At 44.4% G+C, this 21,917-nt stretch overlaps 1 protein-coding gene across 2 annotated transcripts in view; it reads left to right on the top strand.

Moving 5' to 3' along the window:
- Positions 1-21,917, top strand: part of oxct1a (3-oxoacid CoA transferase 1a) — a 114,750-nt gene extending 92,833 nt beyond the window's left edge. For both annotated transcript variants that reach the window (XM_035786208.2, XM_035786209.2), the window contains exons 14-17: positions 1,782-1,871; positions 3,099-3,179; positions 20,679-20,780; positions 21,092-21,917. In XM_035786208.2, the coding sequence (XP_035642101.1) occupies positions 1,782-1,871; positions 3,099-3,179; positions 20,679-20,780; positions 21,092-21,127 (309 nt within the window). In that variant the 3' untranslated portion in view covers positions 21,128-21,917. The remainder of the gene's footprint in view (positions 1-1,781; positions 1,872-3,098; positions 3,180-20,678; positions 20,781-21,091) is intronic.

Genomic DNA, 21,917 nt, shown 5'->3' on the forward strand with positions numbered 1-21,917 from the left:
TCAATTGATTGGTCATGATTTGGAAAGGCACACGCCTGTCTATATGAAGTCCCACAGTTGACAGTGCATGTCAGAGAAAAAAACAAGCCATGACGTTGAAAGAAGTGTCCGTAGCGCTCCGAGACAGGATTGTGGATACCAAAAAATGTCTGCAGCATTGAAAAACTCAGTGGCCTCAATATTTCTTATATAGAAGATGTTTGGAACCACCAAGACTTCCTAGAGCAGGCTTCCCGGCCAAACTGACCAATCGGGAGAGAATGGCTTTGGTCAGAGAGGTGAACAAGAACCCGATGGCCACTCTGACAGAGCTCCAGGCTTCTTCTGTGAAGATGGGAGAACCTTCCAGAAGGACAACCATCTTTGCAGCACTCCACCAATCAGGCCTTTATGGTAAAGTGGCCAGACGGCAACCACTCCTCAGTAAAAGTCACGACAGCCCGCTTGGAGTTTACCATAAGACACCTCAAGGACCCTCAGACCATGAGTAACCAGATTCTCTGGTATGATGAAACCAATATTGAACCATCTTTAGACTGAATGCCAAGTGTCACGTCTGGAGGAAACCTGGCACCATCCCTACTGTGAAGCATGGTGGTGGCAGCATCATGCTGTGGGGAGTTTTTTCATTAGCAGGGACTGGGATACTAGTCAGGATTTAGGGAAAGATTAACGGAGCAAAATACAGAGAGATCCTTGAATAAAACCTGCTCCAGAGCACTCAAGGCGAAGGTTCACCTTCCAACAGGACAACGACCCTAAGTACACAGCCAAGACAATGCAAGAGAGGCTTTGGGACAAGTTCCTGAATGTCCTTGAGTGGCCCAGCCAGAGCCCGGACTTAAACCCTATCAAACATCTCTGGAGAGACCTGAAAATAGCTGTGCATCGACGCTCCTCATCCAGCCTGACAGAGCTTGAGAGGGTCTGCAGAGAAGAATGGGAGAAACTCTCCAAATACAGGTGTGCCAAGCTTGTAGCGTCATACCCAAGAAGACTCGGGCTGTAATCGCTGGCAAAGGTGCTTCAACAAAGATACTGTGTAAAGGGTCTGAATACTTATGTAAATGTGATATTTCCTTTCTTTTAAAAAAAATGCTGTTTTTGCTTTGTCATTATGGGTTGTGTGTAGATTGATGAGGGGAAAAAACAATTGTATTAATTTTAGAATAAGGCTGTAATGTGGAAAAAGTCAAGCGTTCTGAATACTTTCCGAATGCACTATTGCGATTGATGATCAAAACAGATTTTTAATTCGGTTATTTAGCAATCTGACCCCCTGGGTCTGTGCATGCCAGTAAAGCTCATTGGACCCAGAGAAATGAGAGCCCTGTGTATGATAAAAAAAAATTAAAAGTATGTTCTAATCTAATAAGAAATTCTTCACTGGTTTTGGAAACAAATGTTTTTTTCTGCTCTTTATTGAATGTAGACCTCAATACTCTGCGAGGGATGTTTGTGTTGACTGTGTCCATTAACAAGAAATAAGCTGACCCAGGCAGGGCTGGACTCTGCAGTAATACAGTGTTTATTCCGTTGTATTCCCCACTGGGCACACTATTTAGTGGATTAGTGTATGCTAAAGATATGGTGCCAGTTTGGTTTAGCCTCTAGATTGGAAAGTTAGAACTGCTGTACTATGCTTAGGCCCACTTATGTGAAAAGCAAACAACTGGCAACATACTCTGTGTCGGCTGTTACTGGTGGCCTGCGTGGAAGATACGCTACTTACTTTCCCCTGAGCTGTACTGTTTACTGTATTGATTTGTTTTTCCCTTCAGGGTAAGATGGTGAAGGGAATGGGTGGAGCCATGGATCTGGTGGCCAGCGCTGGAACCAAGGTGGTCGTCACCATGGAGCACTCAGCTAAGGTTAGAGTGTGTGTGTGTGTGTGTGTGTGTGTGTGTGCGTGTGTGCGTGCGTGCGTGCGTGCGTGCGTGCGTGCGTGCGTGCGTGCCAATCCAAGGTCACCCAGTTCCAGATGTGTCTATGTGTGACTCCAGATCAGCTATATTTCACGCATCAGATATGTGCTAATGCATATACTGCTCTCCTTGGCTGCCTTTTTACTAAATATATTCTGTGATGTAAACCCCTAAAGTGGTTTAGAGAGCAGAGTTTAATGAAGGGGATTCCTCCAGCAGCTTCCATCTATAATGTCTTGTTCCACTCTCTGAGGGTGATGCGTCAGTCCCGTTGATGTGCTTCTGATTCCAGTAATGGATGAACTAATGATTCAGTGATGCCTCTAATAGTCCCAGAGCTCCTCATAGGCTGCTTGGTGCTTATATGGACTAATACTCCCATCCATTACCAATACATACTGTAGTACCCACCTGATCATGGCAGTAAAATGCACAAACCAAAAGCCTCTGTAATGGGAATATTTGTAGCCCTACTTGTCCAGGCTTATGATTTACATTTTAGTCATTTAGCAGACACTATTTTGTCACCTAGTCGGCTCGGGGATTTGAATCGGCGACCTTTCGTTTACTGAACCAACTCTCTTAACCGCTAGGCCACCTGTCACAATTGATAGATGATCTGTAATGGAAGTATTTATGGCCGTGGCTTTCCAGACCTATCAACTGTAATGGGAGTACTTGTAGCCCAGTCCAGATGGCGGAGCAGGTGGATGTGAATAGGGACATGGAGATGTTTACTGATACCTGTTGACCGCTGCGCCGGTCTTATTTATTTATCATGGTCCCCCACTCTGCTCATCATGAGCAACCTGTGTGTGTGTGTCTCCTCACAAGGATAGGTAAAACAAGGAGAATTCAGAAAAGTGGGGACGTGACATCGTCACACACACACACACACACACACACACACACACACACACACACACACACACACACACACACACACACAGGTGCTTTTCTGTGGACAGTGAAGACGCTTACCACACATTATATCGAAAGCCCTGATAACTGTCATAGTGAATAGTATGGTACAGTAGAAACAGACTACGACAGTTCCTGTTGGACAGACGCAGGGGTGTAGCCATAGTGACCAGTTAAACTGGGTGGTTGTTTGACATAAACTGTTCTGTCTCGTTCTCTCTCCACTTGTCTCTTTCCCTTTATCTTTGTCAGGGAGGAAAACACAAGATTCTGGACACGTGCAACCTGCCACTGACAGGAAAACAGTGTGTGGATCGGATCATCACTGAAAAGGTGTGTGTTTGTGTGAAAGTGCATACTGTGGGGCTGTTTGTGTTCTGTGTGTTTCCCTGTGTGTCTCTGTGTGAAAATGCATACTGTGGGGCTGTTTGTGTTGTGTGTGTTCCCCTGTGTGTCTCTGTGTGAATGTGCATAGGGCTGTTTGAGTTCTGTGTTTCCCTGTGTGTCTCTGTGTGAATGTGCATAGGGCTATTTGAGTTCTGTGTGTTTCCCTGTGTTTCCCTGTGTGTCTGTGTGAATGTGCATAGGGCTGTTTGAGTTCTGTGTGCTTCCCTGTGTTCCCCTGTGTGTCTCTGTGTGAATGTGCATAGGGCTGTTTGAGTTCTGTGTGTTTCCCTGTGTTCCCCTGTGTGTCTCTGTGTGAATGTGCATAGGGCTGTTTGAGATCTGTGTGCTTCCCTGTGTGTCTCTGTTCCCTCTTTTCAGTTTGCCAATGTGTCCCACATATCTGTGTTGTCTAGATTCAATTCACTGGCTTACAAATCAAGCTCCTCACGACACATGCCTCATTTGAATCTCTCCCACACAGAAAGATTGAAGTGACTCTTCAAAACGAATCTGTATATTTTGGACTCGGCCTATTCAGACGCCTGGGTTATATCATACCTAAGCTGAATGTGAGTCATAATGTCAGGCTTTATGTGAAACACTTTGCTCCAGTGACAATACATTACTGCCTCTGTAGGCCTCGAGCTGACACTCTCCTCTCCAGCTCACAGAATCGTGAACGTTTACAGCATTGGAAAAGGTTGAAAGAGTACAAACAGAATTGCTTGGCTTTAGCAGCCACTGGGCTTGTGTTTCAGTATTCTGAACAATAGACCAAATCTATTTCCCTGGTAAGTTTATTATAGACATTGGAACACAGAAAGAAAGGTGAGAAAAACACACACACACACACACACACACACACACACACACACACACACACACACACACACACACACACACACACACACACACACACACCAGGGACTGATATATATATATTTGATGCTGCAGAGGGACCTGGGGAGATGGAAATTACATTTATTTGGTTAACCGTAATCCAATCAGCAGATTGCTCAATATTGATTTGATATCCCAGAACGTAGGGCTGTCTTTTATGAAGATGTATTTTAATGATGTTACTAGCTCCACCACATGGCCCACCTAAGCGCTAATAATGCTTCATCTGGAAACCACTAACCCCCAATGAGCTCTAGCGTTCTTACAACGTTTGCAAAGCTGCACATATATTATTACTGTTTCAGTATAAACAAGTGTACCCCTAGGATGTCTAATGTTCTTACAATGTTTTTGTTCAATCACTCTGACAGCACACCTTTTGATTAGAACGAAACCTTCCATACATATTTGCCCATTGTAGAAGTGGTCAGAAAGTGACTTTTGGGACCTGAATTACAAATGATTCAAGAGCTAAAGGTGCTCAAAGTTGACCTATTTTGCATACCTCACCATACCATGAGACATCCATGTCTTCACTGGAAAAGATAAACAGTTGAGATTTACATGATTTAAAAGCTTACAAACAGAGTTGTCAAACTTTTTATAATTTCTGGAAATAATCCAAATAAATAAAACGTGCGTCATTCAAAAATCCCCATCAAAATCCATCAGTTTAAGCTAGAGATATATTGCATGGGCTTCGTCTCAATCCATCCGCTTATGTCTGCCTTCCGCATATGCGGTGGAAGGTGGCCGAGCTACAGCAGTGTTTGTCAGACCATGAGACATCCCCCAAAAAACATTATTCTAACAAAAATGTCTGTAGCGTCTGAACGGTTTTGGCCTATAAACTATTAGGATGTCTCAAATGTGCAATTGGCATACTGACTGCAGGAATGTCCACCAGAGCTTTAAGATGGCGCCGGAGCAGAAGGCAGATGTTTTACGTGCCCCTAACTGGTTGTGTTTTTTTGTTTGTTTATCTGTGTTGTTTGTAACTTATTTTTTGACTCTTTTTGTACATAATGTTGCCACTACTGTCTCTTATGACCGGAAAATAACTTCTAGACATCAGGACTGCGATTACTCACCACGGACTAGCAGAATCCTTTTTCTTCTTTTACGACTCTGACGAGCCCGAGGCGGAGGATTTACGGCTCCCTCGGGAACAGGCCCCGACCCCAGTGATCTGTGTGAAAAGGAGGAAGAGAGGCCGGAGAGCGGGCTGCCTTCTGAGAAGTTGGAGGCGATCGAATAAACCCCCAATTCTGCTAGCAAACATGCTATGTTTGGACAATAAAATGGGCGAGTTATTGGGAAGATGAAACTACCAACGGGAGATTAAAAACGGTAAAATCGTATGCTTCACGGAGTAGTGGCTGAATGACGACAATATCAACATACAGCTGGCTGATTATACGATGTACCGGCAGGATAAAACAGAGGCGTCTGGTAAGACAAGGGGCGGCGGTCTATATATTTTTGTAAACAACAGCTGGTGCACGATATCTGAGGAAGTCTCGAGCTATTCCTCGCCTGAAGTAGAGTTTCTCATGATAATCTGTAGACCACACTAGCTACCAAGAGAGTTTTCATCTGTATTCTTTGTAGCAGTTTACATACCACCACAGTCAGAGGCTGGCACTAAGATAGCATTGAATGAGCTGTATTCCGCCCTATGCAAACAAGAAAACACTCACCCAGGGAACGCGCTCCTAGTAGCCGGAGACTTTAATGCAGGGAAACTTGAATCATTTTTACCAAATTTCTATCAGCATGTTAAATGTGCAACCAGAGGGAAAATAACTCTGGACCACACACAGAGATGCATACAAAGCTCTCCCTCGCCCTCCATTTGGCAAATCTGCCCATAATTCCAACCTGCTGATTCCTGCTTACAAGCAAAAATTTAAGCAGGAAGCACCAGTAACTAGATGAATAAAAAAGTGGTCAGATGCTAAACTACAGGACTGTTTTGCTAGCACAGACTGGAATATGTCCCGGGATTCCTCCAATGGCATTGAGGAGTACACCACATCTGTCATTTACTTCATCAATAAGTACATCGATAACATTGTCCAACCCCAACCAGAAGCCATGGATTACAGGCAGCATCCGCACTGAGCTAAAGGGTAGAGCTACCACTTTCAAGGATTGGGACTCTAACCCGGAAGCTTATAAGAAATCCCGCTATGCCCTCCGATGAACCATCAAACAGGCAAAGCGTCAATACAGGACTAAGATCGAGTCGTACTACACCAGCTCTGATGCTCATTGGATGTGGCAGGGCCTGCAAACCATTACAAACTACAAAGGGAATCGCAGCCGAGAGCTTCCGAGTGACACGAGTCTGCCAGATGAGCTAAACTACTTCTATGCTCGCTTCGAGGCAAATAACACTCAAACATGCATGATAGCACCAGCTGTACGGAAGACTGTGATCACACTCTCCTCAGCCAATGTGAGTAAGACCTTTTAGACAGGTCAACATTCACAAGGGCGCAGGGCCAGAAGGATTACCAGGATGTGTACTGCGAGCATGCGCTGACCAACTAGCAAGTGTCTTCACTGACATTTTCAACCTCTCCATGTCCGAGTCTGTAATACCAACATGTTTCAAGCAGATCACCATAGTACCTGTGCCCAAGAACACTAAGGTAACCTGCCTAAATGACTACCATCCCGTAGCACTCATGTCTGTAGCCATGAAGTGCATTGAAAGGTTGGTCATGGCTCACATCAACACCATCATCCCAGAAACCCTAGACCCACTCCAATTTGCACACCGCCAAAACAGATCCACAGATGATGCGGTCTCTATTGCAATCCACCCTTTCCCACCTGGACAAAATAAACACCTATGTGAGAATGCTATTCATTGACTACAGCTCAGCGTTCAACACCATAGTGCCCTCAAAGCTCATCAATAAGCTAAGGACCCAGGGACTAAACACCTCCCTCTGCAACTGGATCCTGGACTTCCTGACGGTCCGCCCCCAAGTGGTAAGGGTAGGTAACAACCCATCCACCACGCTGATCCTCAACACAGGGGCCCCTCAGGGTTGCGTGCTCAGCCCCCTCCTGTACTCCCTGTTCACTCATGACTGCACAGTCAGGCACGACTCCAACACCATCATTTAAATGTGCAGATGACACAACAGTGGTAGGCCTGATCACCGACAACAACGAGACAGCCTTGAGGGAGGAGGTCAGAGACCTGGCCGTGTGGTTCCAGGACAACAACCACTCACTCCCTCAACGTGATCAAGACAAAAGAGATGATTGTGGACTACAGGAAAAAGAGGACCAAGAACACCCCCCCGATGGGGCTGCAGTGGAGTAGGTTGAGCGCTTCAAGTTCCTTGGTGTCCACATCACCAACAAACTAACATGGTCCAAGCACACCATGACAGTTGTGAAGAGGGCACGACATAACCTATTCCCCCTCAGGAAACTGAAAAGATTTGGCATGATCCTCAAAAGGTTCTACAGCTGCACCATTGAGAGCATCCTGACTGGTTGCATCACTGCCTGGTATGGCAACTGCTCAGCCTCCGACCGCAAGGCACTACAGAGGGTAGTGCAAACGGCCCAGTACATCACTGGGACCAAGCTTCCTGCCATCCAGGACCTCTATACCAGGCGGTGTCAGAGGAAAGCCCTAAAAATTGTCAAAGACTCCAGCCACCCTAGTCATAGACTGTTCTCTCTGCTACCACACGGCAAGCGGTTCCGGAACGCCAAGTCTAGGTCCAAGTGGCTTCTTAACAGCTTCTACCCCCAAACCATAAGACTTCTGAACATCTAGTCAAATGGCTACCCAAACTATTTGCATTGCCCCCTCTCCACATCACTGCCACTCTATGTTGTCATCTATGCATAGTCACTTTAATTAACTCTACCTACATGTACGTACTACCTCAACTAACCAGTGCCCCCACACATTGACTCTGTACCGGCATAGATTGTATAGATTGTTCTTTTTTTTACTGCTGCTCTTTAATTACTTGTTACTTTTATCTCATTCTTATCCGTATATTTGGAAACTGCACTGTTGGTTAGGTGCTCGTAAGTAAGCATTTCACTGTAAGGTCTACACGTGTTGTATTCGGCACGTGACAAATTAAATTTGATTTGAAAATTTGATTTGATTTGTTGCCAGAGAATTCAGAGGATAATTTATTTACCATAAGCCGCCTCCAATGTCGTTTTAGAGAATTTGGCAGTACGTCCAACCCGGCCTGACAACCGCAGACCACGTATTACCACGCCGGCCGAGGGCTGTTACAGTGACCATATCACCACAACACCTGCAGCCACAAGTTAGTCACGGTAACTAGGCTTCTCCAAGCTCTGATGCTGCTGATGGTCATTAGTAGCCCACCAAACTTGCTAACTGCCTGGTACTCAGCACTCTATTGTCCCTAATCATTCTGACATCAATGCAAATGTGGTCAAAAAATCTAATCAAACACTTCATGAGCGCATGATGCGCCACATTTATATAGGCTATGCAATTGCCTGAGAACGGAGTTTTTTAAAAGAGGAGGATCCCGTCAGCTTTATATTGGCTTGGCCAACGATATTTATTTATCAACTTTACGAATAGTAAGCACATTGCCTCACATTACAGGAGGGTAGCCTACCTGGCCTGCATGAAAACAACTTAGCCTAGTCCATAGGCCTATATGTTTTGATAAGGTGGCCAAATAACTTCTTAAAATTAAGCACATGAATCCGCTTTACAACCGGTGTAGAGCCTAACTGGCATAAATCGGAGGAACATGAGTTTCAAGTTTGGGGAAGGTCATTTTCACCATAAAATGGCAGCTTTATCATAAGGCATTACATGCATAATCACATTTGGGGTCTCTTTTGAGAATGGTGTTTTCGCACTAATTGATTGCATTTTGGAACATTCGCGCTGATAGCCTACTGCCGTGTGCGCATTGCTGGGCTTATAATGTGAGATATAGCCTAATAGTTTATCAACATTTTAAGCTAAATGTTTTGATCTGTTGCATCATCCTCATTGCTTTTAAAATATTTTTTGATGTGAGTGGTTGTATTAGTTTGGGATCTATCGCATCCCACAACTGTCCCAGACTATGTTTGGAATATTTATTTCTCGGACAGAAGGACAAATTGATCAATAGAATAGGTCAACTTTTGTACTAAGGGGGATAGTAGAATGACATAGGCTAGTGCTTTTGCTGTTCATTAGGACTACTCATCTTGTTGGCTGATGAAAAGTACATGTCGACAGTTCTAACATCTTCAATATGCACCTCAGAATTCAGAAGGACGCCTGCAGTTGTGTCTCGAATGTGTCGGTCTTCACTTGTAGCCTATTTTGGAGCAGAGATAGATGCCTGTGACGAGAACACGATCACGTGACGGGCATTTGCTAATAAGAATTTAGATATCTGAGAGAGCCATGTGAGTGAGAGGTGCTTCAGAATATGCAGCCGGGAGGAGGGATTTTTTTTTAAGGGGCATTACAGCCACGTTAGGGGAATGCCGTCTTGAAATTTGAGGCTTTATCAAGTGCTTGTCAAATTGTGAATGAGAGATTGATGAAGTGTGTGCAGCCTGTGCAAGAAACAACGCCGAGCTCATGCCTTTCATGCAACTTTTCAAATCAATCCTAGACGCATCATGCAGCCTTAGAATGTATTACGAATCAAAACATATAGCCCAATGTTTGTATCACATCTAAAGTTGCATAAATAACTCTAAATTAAGCATATAGGAGGACATGTTTCTTTGTTAACTGCTCAACACAGCATGTGCGCACTACCTCAGAAATCGTTTTGAGAAAACATCCTTTTCTATTTTATTCAGCTATATTCAATTGTATTCTTCACACTATAAAATCATGTCACTGAATTCTTAGTAAATCTTGTCTGCTCAATGAACTAGTGTAGCCCACAGCCCTATGGCATAGCCATATCAGGGCCTAACATAAGGACAACTCAAGAGTATGCTATTCTGTTCTTCTTAAATAGACTACATTTTCTTCATATTTCTTTAGACCTGTCTAAAATAAATAATGGATTTGTTGTGATGGTGTAGGCAATATTAAATAGATTTATTAAACTTTTTAAAATGTAGATGTTCCAAAGGTCTGCATCAGTGGCTTGAAGGTTATGTATAGAAGTGTTTATTTGAATTAATGGTCAATTACCGTGAGACCGGCAGTTATTTGTTTGACAATCACCAGCTGACAACATTTCATGATCGCTACAGCCCAACTCAGGAGCCCCGCATCCGGCTTCTTCATCGGCAGGATCGTCTGAGACCAGCCGCCTGGATAGCTGATGAAACTGTGGGTTTGCACAGCTGAAGAATTTCTGCACAAACTGTCAAACTGTCTTAGTGAAGCTCATCTGCGTGCTTGTCGTCCGCTCCAGGGTCTTGACCCGACTGCAGTTTGTTTTCGTAACCAACTTCAATGGGCAAATGCTCACCTTTGATGGCCGCTGGCACGCTGGAGAAGTGTGCTCTTCAATAATGAATCCCATTTTCAACTGTACTGGGCAGATGGCAGACAGTGTGGGCGCCCCATGGTGGCGGTGGGGTTATGGTAAGGGCAGCATAAGCAAGGGACAACAAACATAATTGCATTTTATCGATGACAATTTGAAAGCACAGGGATACCGTGAAGAGACACCCATTGTGGTGTCATTCATCCGCCGCCATCACCTTTAATGTTTCAGCATTAAAATGCACGGCCCCATGTCGCAAGGATCTGTACACAATTCCTGGAAGCTGAAAATGTCCCAATTATTTAATGGCCTGCATACTCACCAGACATGTCACCCATTGAGACTGTTTGGGATGCTCTGGATCAACGTGTACGACAGTGTGTTCCAGTTCTCGCCAATATCCAGCAACTTGCCTTCCGAGTGGCGCAGTGGTCTAAGGTACTGCATCACAGTGCTAGCTGTGCCACTAGAGATACTGGGTTTGAGCCCAGGCTCTGTCGACCCATGTGGCGGCGTACAATTGGCCCAGCGTCGTCCAGGTTAGGGGAGGGATTGGCCGGCAGGGATGTCCTTGTCCCATCGCGCACTAGCGACTCCTGTGGCGAGCTGGGTGCATTGCACGCTGACACAGTCGCCAGGTGCACGGTGTTTCCTCCGACACATTTGTGCGGCTGGCTTCCGGGTTAAGTGGGTGTTGTGTCAAGAAGCAGTGCGGCTTGGTTGGGTTGTGTTTCGGAGGCCACATGGCTCTCCACCTTCGCCTCTCCCGAGTCCGTATGGGAGTTGCAGGGATGAGACGACTATAACTACCGATTGGATACCACGAAATTCGGGAGAAAGCGGGGTAAAAAAAACAACAAACAAAATGAAAAATGATTTCCGTATATAAACTGGAACTCAGTAAAATATTTCAAATTGTTGCCTATCGGCATTTATATTTTTGTTCTCTGTACATTTTACTTTAGTAAAAAAGTAACTCAAAGGATATACTGTTTGAGAAGCCACAGTTCTTTTTTTATGGTAGGATTATAAAATGTTCAACTCTGAGGCTATCTTACCGTGATTGTTCTAAATGAGATACATGGAGGATGCCTAACATTCTGACAATGTTTTCCAAAGCCTGAGCCATTATTACTGTAGTGTTGTATGTGTGCAGCATGGGGCTGTATGCTGTACATGTGTTGTGATTCCAGTGTTCTGACAGATGGCTCAATGCATTTGCTGTTCCTGCTCATGTTTACCAGCTGTTCTGCGCCTGTTCTACATGTCTATTCATCCCCTACAGGGTTACATAGCACAATTCCTGTAATACAATTTCACAGTTTAGCAGCAGGTAAGCGTATCAGTCAGAATTTAGCCCAGAGCCTTACTCGTAGATGTTTCGATCTGAATATTGCATACTGTAGCAAGCAGGCACATTTTTGTATGAGTCCCGTATTAGTCCCATTGTATTTAACCCCTTTGTTATGGCAAGCCTAAATACATTGAGAAGTATACATTTGCTTAACAAGTCACATGGACTCACTCTGTGTGCAATAATAGTGTTTACCATGATTTTTTTAATGACTACCTCATCTCATCACTACCTCATCCCTCAGCCGATCAGTGAATTTCAAACACAGATTCAACCACAAAGACCCAGGGAGGTTTTCCAATGCCTCACAAAGAAGGGAAGCTATTGGTAGTATTTTGAATTTATTAGTTACACTTTGGATGGTGTATGAATACACCCAGTAACTACAAAGATACATGCGTCCTTCCTAACTCAGTTGCCAGAGAGGAAGGAAACCGCTTAGGGATTTCAGCATGCGGCCAATGGTGACTTTAAAACAGTTATCTAAATGACTGGAGAAGACTGAGGATGGATCAACAACATTGTAATGACTCTACAATACTAACCTAAATGACAGAGTGAATAGAAGGATGCCTGTGCAGAATAAAAATGTTCCAAAACATGCATCCTGTTTCCAATAAGGCACGAAAGTAAAATGACAAAGATGTGGCAAAGAAATGAACTAAATACAGAGTGTTATGTTTGGGGCAAATCCAACACAACACATCACTGAGTGTACCACTCTTCATATTGTTAAGCATGGTGGTGGCTACATCATGTTATGCATTATACTTGTCATCGTCAAATCAAATCAAATTTATTTATATAGCCCTTCGTACATCAGCTGATATCTCAAAGTGCTGTACAGAAACCCAGCCTAAAACCCCAAACAGCAAACAATGCAGGTGTAAAAGCACGGTGGCTAGGAAAAACTCCCTAGAAAGGCCAAAACCTAGGAAGAAACCTAGAGAGGAACCGGGCTATGTGGGGTGGCCAGTCCTCTTCTGGCTGTGCCGGGTAGAGATTATAACAGAACATGACCAAGATGTTCAAATGTTCATAAATGACCAGCATGGTCGAATAATAATAAGGCAGAACAGTTGAAACTGGAGCAGCAGCACAGTCAGGTGGACTGGGGACAGCAAGGAGCCATCATGTCAGGTAGTCCTGGGGCACGGTCCTAGGGCTCAGGTCCTCCGAGAGAGAGAAAGAAAGAGAGAATTAGAGAGAGCATATGTGGGGTGGCCAGTCCTCTTCTGGCTGTGCCGGGTGGAGATTATAACAGAACGTGGCCAAGATGTTCAAATGTTCATAAATGACCAGCATGGTTGAATAATAGTAAGGCAGAACAGTTGAAACTGGAGCAGGAGCATGGCCAGGTGGACTGGGGACAGCAAGGAGTCCTCATGTCAGGTAGTCCTGGGACATGGTCCTAGGGCCCAGGCCAGTTGAAACTGGAGCAGCAGCATGGCCAGGTGGACTGGGGACAGCAAGGAGTCATCATGTCAGGTAGTCCTGGGGCATGGTCCTAGGGCTCAGGTCCTCCGAGAGAGAGAAAGAAAGAGAGAAGGAGAGAATTAGAGAACGCACACTTAGATTCACACAGGACACCGAATAGGACAGGAGAAGTACTCCAGATATAACAAACTGACCCTAGCCCCCCGACACATAAACTACTGCAGCATAAATACTGGAGGCTGAGACAGGAGGGGTCAGGAGACACTGTGGCCCCATCCGAGGACACCCCGGACAGGGCCAAACAGGAAGGATATAACCCCACCCACTTTGCCAAAGCACAGCCCCCACACCACTAGAGGGATATCTTCAACCACCAACTTACCATCCTGAGACAAGGCCGAGTATAGCCCACAAAGATCTCCGCCACGGTACAACCCAAGGGGGGCAACCCAGACAGGCCGACCACAACAGTGAATCAACCCACCCAGGTGACGCACCCCCCCAGGGACGGCACGAGAGAGCCCCAGCAAGCCAGTGACTCAGCCCCGTAACAGGGCTAGAGGCAGAGAATCCCAGTGGAAAGAGGGGAACCGGCCAGGCAGAGACAGCAAGGGCGGTTCGTTGCTCCAGAGCCTTTCCGTTCACCTTCCCACTCCTGGGCCAGACTACACTCAATCATATGACCCACTGAAGAGATGAGTCTTCAGTAAAGACTTAAAGGTTGAGACCGAGTTTGCGTCTCTGACATGGGTAGGCAGACCGTTCCATAAAAATGGAGCTCTATAGGAGAAAGCCCTGCCTCCAGCTGTTTGCTTAGAAATTCTAGGGACAATTAGGAGGCCTGCGTCTTGTGACCGTAGCGTACGTGTAGGTATGTACGGCAGGACCAAATCAGAGAGGTAGGTAGGAGCAAGCCCATGTAATGCTTTGTAGGTTAGCAGTAAAACCTTGAAATCAGCCCTTGCTTTGACAGGAAGCCAGTGTAGAGAGGCTAGCACTGGAGTAATATGATCAAATTTTTTGGTTCTAGTCAGGATTCTAGCAGCCGTATTTAGCACTAACTGAAGTTTATTTAGTGCTTTATCCGGGTAGCCGGAAAATAGAGCATTGCAGTAGTCTAACCTAGAAGTGACAAAAGCATGGATTAATTTTTCTGCATCATTTTTGGACAGAAAGTTTCTGATTTTTGCAATGTTACGTAGATGCAAAAAAGCTGTCCTCTCGAAATGGTCTTGATATGTTCTTCAAAAGAGAGATCAGGGTCCAGAGTAACGCCGAGGTCCTTCACAGTTTTATTTGAGACGACTGTACAACCATTAAGATTAATTGTCAGATTCAACAGAAGATCTCTTTGTTTCTTGGGACCTAGAACAAGCATCTCTGTTTTGTCCGAGTTTAATAGTAGAAAGTTTGCAGCCATCCACTTCCTTATGTCTGAAACACATGCTTCTAGCGAGGGCAATTTTGGGGCTTCACCATGTTTCATTGAAATGTACAGCTGTGTGTCATCCGCATAGCAGTGAAAGTTTACATTATGTTTTCGAATAACATCCCCAAGAGGTAAAATATATAGTGAAAACAATAGTGGTCCTAAAACAGAACCTTGAGGAACACCGAAATGTACAGTTGATTTGTCAGAGGACAAACCATTCACAGAGACAAACTGATATCTTTCCGACAGATAAGACCTAAACCAGGCCAGAACATGTCCGTGTAGACTTCCTCGTCAAGGACGAGGAAGTTTTTTTATGATAAAAATAAACGGAATAGATCTAAGCACAGGCAAAATCCTAGAGGAAAACCTTGTTCCGTCTGCTTTCCACTAGACACTGGGAGACAAATTCACATTTCAGCAGGACAATAACCTAAAACACAAGGCCAAATATGCTTACCAAGACCACATTGAATGTTCCTGAGTGGCCTAGTTACAGTTTTGACTTAAATTGGCTTGAAAATCTATGGCAAGACTTTGTTTAGCAATGATCAACAACCAACTTGACAGAGCTTGAAGAATTTAAAAAAGAATAATGTGCAAATATTGTACACTCCAGGTGTGCAAAACTCTTAGAGACTTACCCAGAAAGACTCTGCTGTAATCACTGCCAAAGGTGATTCTAACATGTATTGACTCCGGGTGTTGACTACTCATCCAATCAAGATATATTAGTGTTTTATTTTTCATATAGTTTTTTTTTATATATATATATTTTTTTTACAAATGTTAGTTTTCCATTTTGACATTAGGAGTATTTTGTGTAGATCGTTGACAAAAAAAGAAGCTAAATAAATCCATTTGAATCCTACTGCATAACATGTCAAAATGTGGAAAAAGCAAAGGGTTGTGAATACTCTCTGAAGGTACTGTAAGTGTTAAAATATTGACAATGCTTTTTGTGCCGTATTTAGTTTAATCTGATGGGCTCTATGGCTTAATGTGCCCTATAATCTGTACTCTAACCTATCTGAGCACACCAGAGCAGACATCCTGTGACCCTGGGTAATGCTTGTTGCTGTCTACTGTGCTCAGCAGGACAAAGGGCTTCAGCAGTCATCGCTGGCTCCATTAGCAGCTCAGCTGGCTTCTACACAGGGGGCACAGAGGTGTAATGGAGGCCTGCACAGGATCATTGATTGTGCGCGCGTGTGTGTGTGTGGTGTGTGTGTGTGTGTGTGTCTATTCAATATTATAGAGGATAGTTTGGGTTTGTGCCAGGTGTAGAGAGGCAGATCGATGCGGGAGCCTGGTGTGCCATGTAGCCGTGTTTCTCTCGGCGTCCTATCGCGCCAGTATCTTTCCTTTTCTCAATCTCTTCCTTTCTGTCTGTCTGTGCCTCTCCCGCTCGCTCTCTTTCTCTCGCTCTCTCGCTTTCTCTAAAGGCGGCTGTGGAATTATGACCAGTTGGAGAAACAGTGTGCGCTTCTCTTTTTTTTCCACCCGTACATTTTTGCCTGGGTGCGTTTTAGAGTGATTTGCGCAAGATGCTTTCCCAACATTTATAAAGGTTAAAGCGTCCCCTACCCACCACTGTCATCACCACCTCCCTCTCCCCCTTTTTTTATCCCTATTTTTATGCTCTACCCCCTCTTCTATCCCCATCCTTTCCTCTTCTATCCCCATCCTTTCCTCTTCTATCCCCATCCTTTCCTCTTCTATCCCCATCCTTTCCTCTTCTATCCCCATCCTTTCCTCTTCTATCCCCATCCTTTCCTCTTCTATCCCCATCCTTTCCTCTTCTATCCCCATCCTTTCCTCCCGTTCCTTTGTGCCCTCCTCTGTTTTATCCTTGTTTTCTTTCCTCCCATCTGTCTCTTTTCATTACCTCGCTCCCCTTCTCTCTCTCTCTCTCTCTCTCTCTCTCTCTCTCTCTCTTTCTCTCCCTCCTCTCTCTGTCTCTCTCTCTTCTCTCTCTCTCTCTCTCTCTCTCTCTCTCTCTCTCTCTCTCTCTCTCTCTCTCTCTCTCTCTCTCTCTCTCTCTCTCTCTCTCTCTCTCTCCTCTCTCTCTCCCCCTCCCTCCCTCCCTCACCCCCACCCCTCTCTTCCTGGTATCCTCTCTTGTTACTATTCCCTATTTCCTTCCTTCCCCCTCTCTGTCCTCTGGGTGGATCAGGTAGCCACATGATCCTCTGTGCCCCTCTCATATGAGGACTCTTCACAGCAGCCTGCCAATGTGTGTTAGCTAGATGGCAGCGCTCCTCACAGTAACCCTGCGGAACGTGCTTGGTTTGGTAAACAGTAAATCATGAAACAGCGTTCCCCTCTGAAATGGAAATCAGCCCAAAATAATTACCTATTTATTCACAGTGGAAACAGACATTCCCCTGGTTCAGAGTAATTGCAGCAGCAAACTGCTACCTCTGGCAGTCTATTCCCAGAGTTGTACTTAATGTTCTCTGGTTATTCCCCACTTTCTATGTCTACTTCTGTTAAAACTGTTATTTAACCCTGTTCCAGAATTGTAAAAAAAAAGGCTTTTGTTCAAGCCTAGCTCTAACACACGTTATGCAACGCAACAAGGTTTTGTTGATGAGCTGAATCAGTTGCATTATAGGTGGGATGGTGCCCAAAGCCTGCCGTTATCGGAAAAGGCAGAGAGGGAAAAGAGAGTGTAGGTCAAAGAGGAAACATTAGGAAATTAAAAAGTGGAAAGAAAGATTGTGGGAGAGAGGGAAGGGATGGCAAGAGGACGTAGGAGAGCGAGGGAGATTAGGAATATGAGAGTCTGTACAGAAGGAGTCATCAGACTGATAAGATCAGACTAGGGATAATTATGATGAGAAGACCAGCTAATTTCACAGGCTTAGTGAATAACAGAACTTGCCTCAGTTTAGAAGACGCTAATCCATAGTACAGTGTGATGATGGCTTTATGCTTTTGCCCAGTGCTGTGGTCCAGTCACTAACGTCACAGACAGTCCAAGACAAGTCTCTGCCTCCCTCCCTATGCTCTCCACCCTTACTCTAATTGTCTTTCCAAGTTTTCCCCTTCCTTTCCCACACTCTTCCTTTCCCACATTATTTCTCTCTCTCTCTCTCTCTCTCTCTCTCATATCCATTCTCCTGCATCTCCCTGTCACTCCCATCCTACTAATGAGCTGTAGGTTGTGACAGCTTTCCCGAGAGTGTTGCTGGGTAATGTTTTTGTGATATATTCTTAGACCTGCGACACATAATAAGAGTATGCCAAACAAAGTCTATTAGAATGCATATTATCGGACTCCATGAGCTAAATGGCAGTATTCATAATCTAGTCATGATCAGAGAGAGAGGGTGAAGTCGTGGCCCCAAGAAGTCCATGTAGGTGCCTCGACAAAGCAGGACAAGAACAAAAAGAGACAATGAATCTAAGACCCTTTTTTAACCCTATGACCTGTTTGTATTCAAAATATGAGTTGTTGATCAATGGCAGAGACACTAAAAGTGAACTTCCAATCAAATCACAACAGCGCCAATGCTTCGCAGAGGTGTGACAGACTGGGGGTTGTTAAGAGCAACACAGATAATTCAGCATTCCTAAACACAAAATAATCCTTGCATACAGTGTCTTAAGAGTCATGTCAGGGGCTGGGCCGGCCCTGCATACCAGTGGCAGACTGGGACAAGAATTCGGCCTTGGCATTTTATCCACCCCAGCCCACATCACTGTGCACACCGTCAAGTCTTACATTTTTTTTGTGCGCTACGTCATCCATTTTGTGTTACGATTCGAATTTCGCAATTCGTGTGATGTTACTAATCCAATTTGTGCAATATGTTACAAATTTGTTGTGTTTAAGATCCCAGAGTGCGTCTTTTAAGCCATGTTTATAAAAGCTATATTTAAGCAAAAAGGCCTGAGGAGGTGTGGTGTATGGCCAGTATACCACGGCCAAGGGTTTTTGGACACAGCCCTTAGCTGTGGTATATTGACCATATATCACAAACCCCCGAGGAGCCTTATTGCTATTATAAACTGGTTACCAACGTAATTAAACCAGTAAAACTATTTTCTGATATAAGACGGCTTTCAGCCAATCTGACTTCAGGGCTCAAACCACCCAGTTTATAATGCAAATCAGTGCCTGTCATATGTGTTTGGGTTGACAATAAGACCATAATTGCTATATTTTACTGTAAAAATAGAGATGAATTACATATATATTTATGTCCACTAATTTCATAGGCTAATTAATTTGTGGATTAACACGTGAGGAAGTGGAAACTCAAAACACATGAACTAGATTGCTAACTATTAATATAATGCTCACTGCTTGTAGCCATGTATTCATCCAGCAGTAAATGTGATGTCCTAAAGATGTTTTTCAGTTGTAGGCTACCTATCGGCCTATGCCCTCGCAATGGTCGTGCCTCTCCCTATTTCAAAGCCATCTCAAATATCTTGGTTGTAAAATAGTTGTTATTGAGCTGAGTATTGAGAGTTGAGAAATATAAATGACACCTACGGAAATCTAAGACACTCATCTTCAACGGAGACACTGGGACGAAGCTTCCAGAACGATGTTTTCCCCTACAATTGCAATTTTGAAATGGTGTGTGATCAGACTGCATTGACTTCTGGAGCGCATGGGGGGGAGGGGAGAGTGGCTCACTCGTCACAGCAGCAGGCCCCAACCAAACAGATACAGGAGCAAAACAGACACTTTCATTACAGGAATCATGGGGACAATGCACGTTACTGTTTGACCAATTCAATTTAGCCATCCAACGAATAGGATGTTTTGAGTGAGGTGACAATTTAGAAAGTGCTCTCTTGGCTGATTTAACGATAGAGAGTCGGGGCGGGTCTCTCTGAGCATTTTACTTTCAATGTGAATTTGAGCGACCTCCGCTCAGCCAATCAGAAAGCCGGGCCGGCCCATGTTGGTAGGGGTGCCGGCCGATTGCCCACTGAGCAGCCAAATGCTCATTGTAGATTACTATGGCAACAGAGAAATTGCACAAAAATCATTAAAAAATATATATATCTTAACGGGCCCAAGGCAGTGTCTCCGGCAGTGTCTCAATCATTTTTAACCAACTGTGTCCTTTTCTCCATCGCTGACGTAGTAGGACATGCCAGGTGGCAGCGATACAGTAAAATTATATCAGTCAGTGGTGTTGAAAGAAAGAGACGAGAAGCGGATAGGAATCTTTAAGAGTGTTGTTGAGACAAAGCCCATATCTTACAACAACAAGACGTATCCCAAATGGAGCTTTTGGTCCAAAGAGGTGCTGTCACAAATAGGGTGTGATTTGAGACGCTGCCCGAGTCATTGGGAGGCCAGTCCAAAAGGGCAGGAGAGACCTGCACAACACCTCTGGTGTCCTGACAGAATGTGGCTAGGGTGAGTCTCGGGTTCAGACCAAACTGTCAGTCTGGCCTTGTGAACACAGAGAAAAGTCAGACAGTGGGACCCGTGTAGATTTTAGTGTCTGTGGTCAGGCTGGGAGATGAAGGTATTCCTATTGTTTCAGATGGCTTCGCTCATACAGCTCGTGCTTTCTTACCATTTTTTTTGTTGATGTGACAATAGTAACATTTCATTTCAATCATTTTCTGACGATTAGAACAAATACAGACTCTGAGCTGAAATGCAGGAATCTCCAGGGTGCATTGTCGGACGTTGAGTTTTGTTTGAAGTAAACTGCATCTGTCAGAGAACACAACAGGTACAGGTCTAACCCTCTAGGCCTCCACCCAACATTTCAGATGTTGTTTTATTAAATCCATCTCTCTCTCTGTCTCTCTCTGTCTCGGTCTCTGTCTCTCCCCTTCTCACTCGCTCCCAGGCTGTGTTTGATGTGGACAAGACTAAAGGTCTGACACTGATCGAGGTGTGGGAGGGACTCACTCTAGAGGACATTAAGGCATGCACTGGAGCACACTTTGCGGTGAGTCATAACAGGGAGAGCCAGTCTGGCCACGGGGAATATACTGACTGGCCACTTCAGGGTTGTTCAACCCCCAGCCGACTTTTCCATATCTACTCGTTCACAAATATAATCTTGAAACGGGCATGGAATTACACGATTACTCTCAATAAATCCATATTTGACTTGAACCATCTTCGTAAAAAACAGAAGACCAAGAGCGTTTTATCAAAAGCAGTTGACTAAGCTATTGAGCATGCTCGGTGGGAATTACCATCAATAGTAACACAGATGGTTTCTCTCCTTTCAAAACTCTCTCTGATGTCCGACAGGTGTCTCCAAACGTGAGGTCCATGCAGCAGGTCTAGAAGCCCGGGGGGGGTGTGGAGGAAGTGTCCGAGGAGAGGAGCTGTGACTTGAAGGCTGTTTTACAAACTATGAACTCATCCTAATGTTACTGAACACCACGTCTGTACACTGAATCATAACATTACTGTAACGTCAATGAATGTAACATGTGAGATTCATAACGAATACTCAGGTTGAGTTATGATGTTGAACATATTGTAACAATTGACTTGAAGGACTGGTATCCCTGGCATAACTCAAGGGGAACTGTCTAATCATGTATTTAGTAATAATGTTATGTTTTAATCATATGTTTTAATGCTATGTCAAAGTTTCTCCAAGACTTATAACACAAACAATTATGGACTGCATTTCATCCCAGGAAGTTGTGTCCTCCCTTCTGCACTTGTTCAAGCCCTTCCTTGGATGTGGATCAGCTGGTTTCTTTTTGGTAGATATGGATACCTTATAAGCAATAACTCCATCTACTTTCAGACATACTGCTTTCTCTGATTTAGTGAAATGGGAGTGAATGGGAGAAGAAGGGTGGAGGCAACTTGATGGTATGAAACGCAGCCCTGCTGTGAAAACTGATGTTGGGTTGTTTTGAATTGCATTTGAGCCTCTACATTTCATCCTAGTTTGGTGCTTTAGTTAAAAGGTTAACCTCGTGGAAACACACTCTTCATAAAAAAAAATATATGGTTCCAGATATTTTAGCTACTACAGAATATGAGGCCTTCCATTTTCTACCTGGACTTATTCTGTGCCGTATATTTATATATTAAATTAAACTGTGTGTTACCTTGA

The sequence above is a fragment of the Oncorhynchus keta genome, chromosome 14 (assembly GCF_023373465.1).
Source record: "Oncorhynchus keta strain PuntledgeMale-10-30-2019 chromosome 14, Oket_V2, whole genome shotgun sequence".
In the NCBI taxonomy this organism is placed as follows: Eukaryota; Metazoa; Chordata; class Actinopteri; order Salmoniformes; family Salmonidae; genus Oncorhynchus; species Oncorhynchus keta.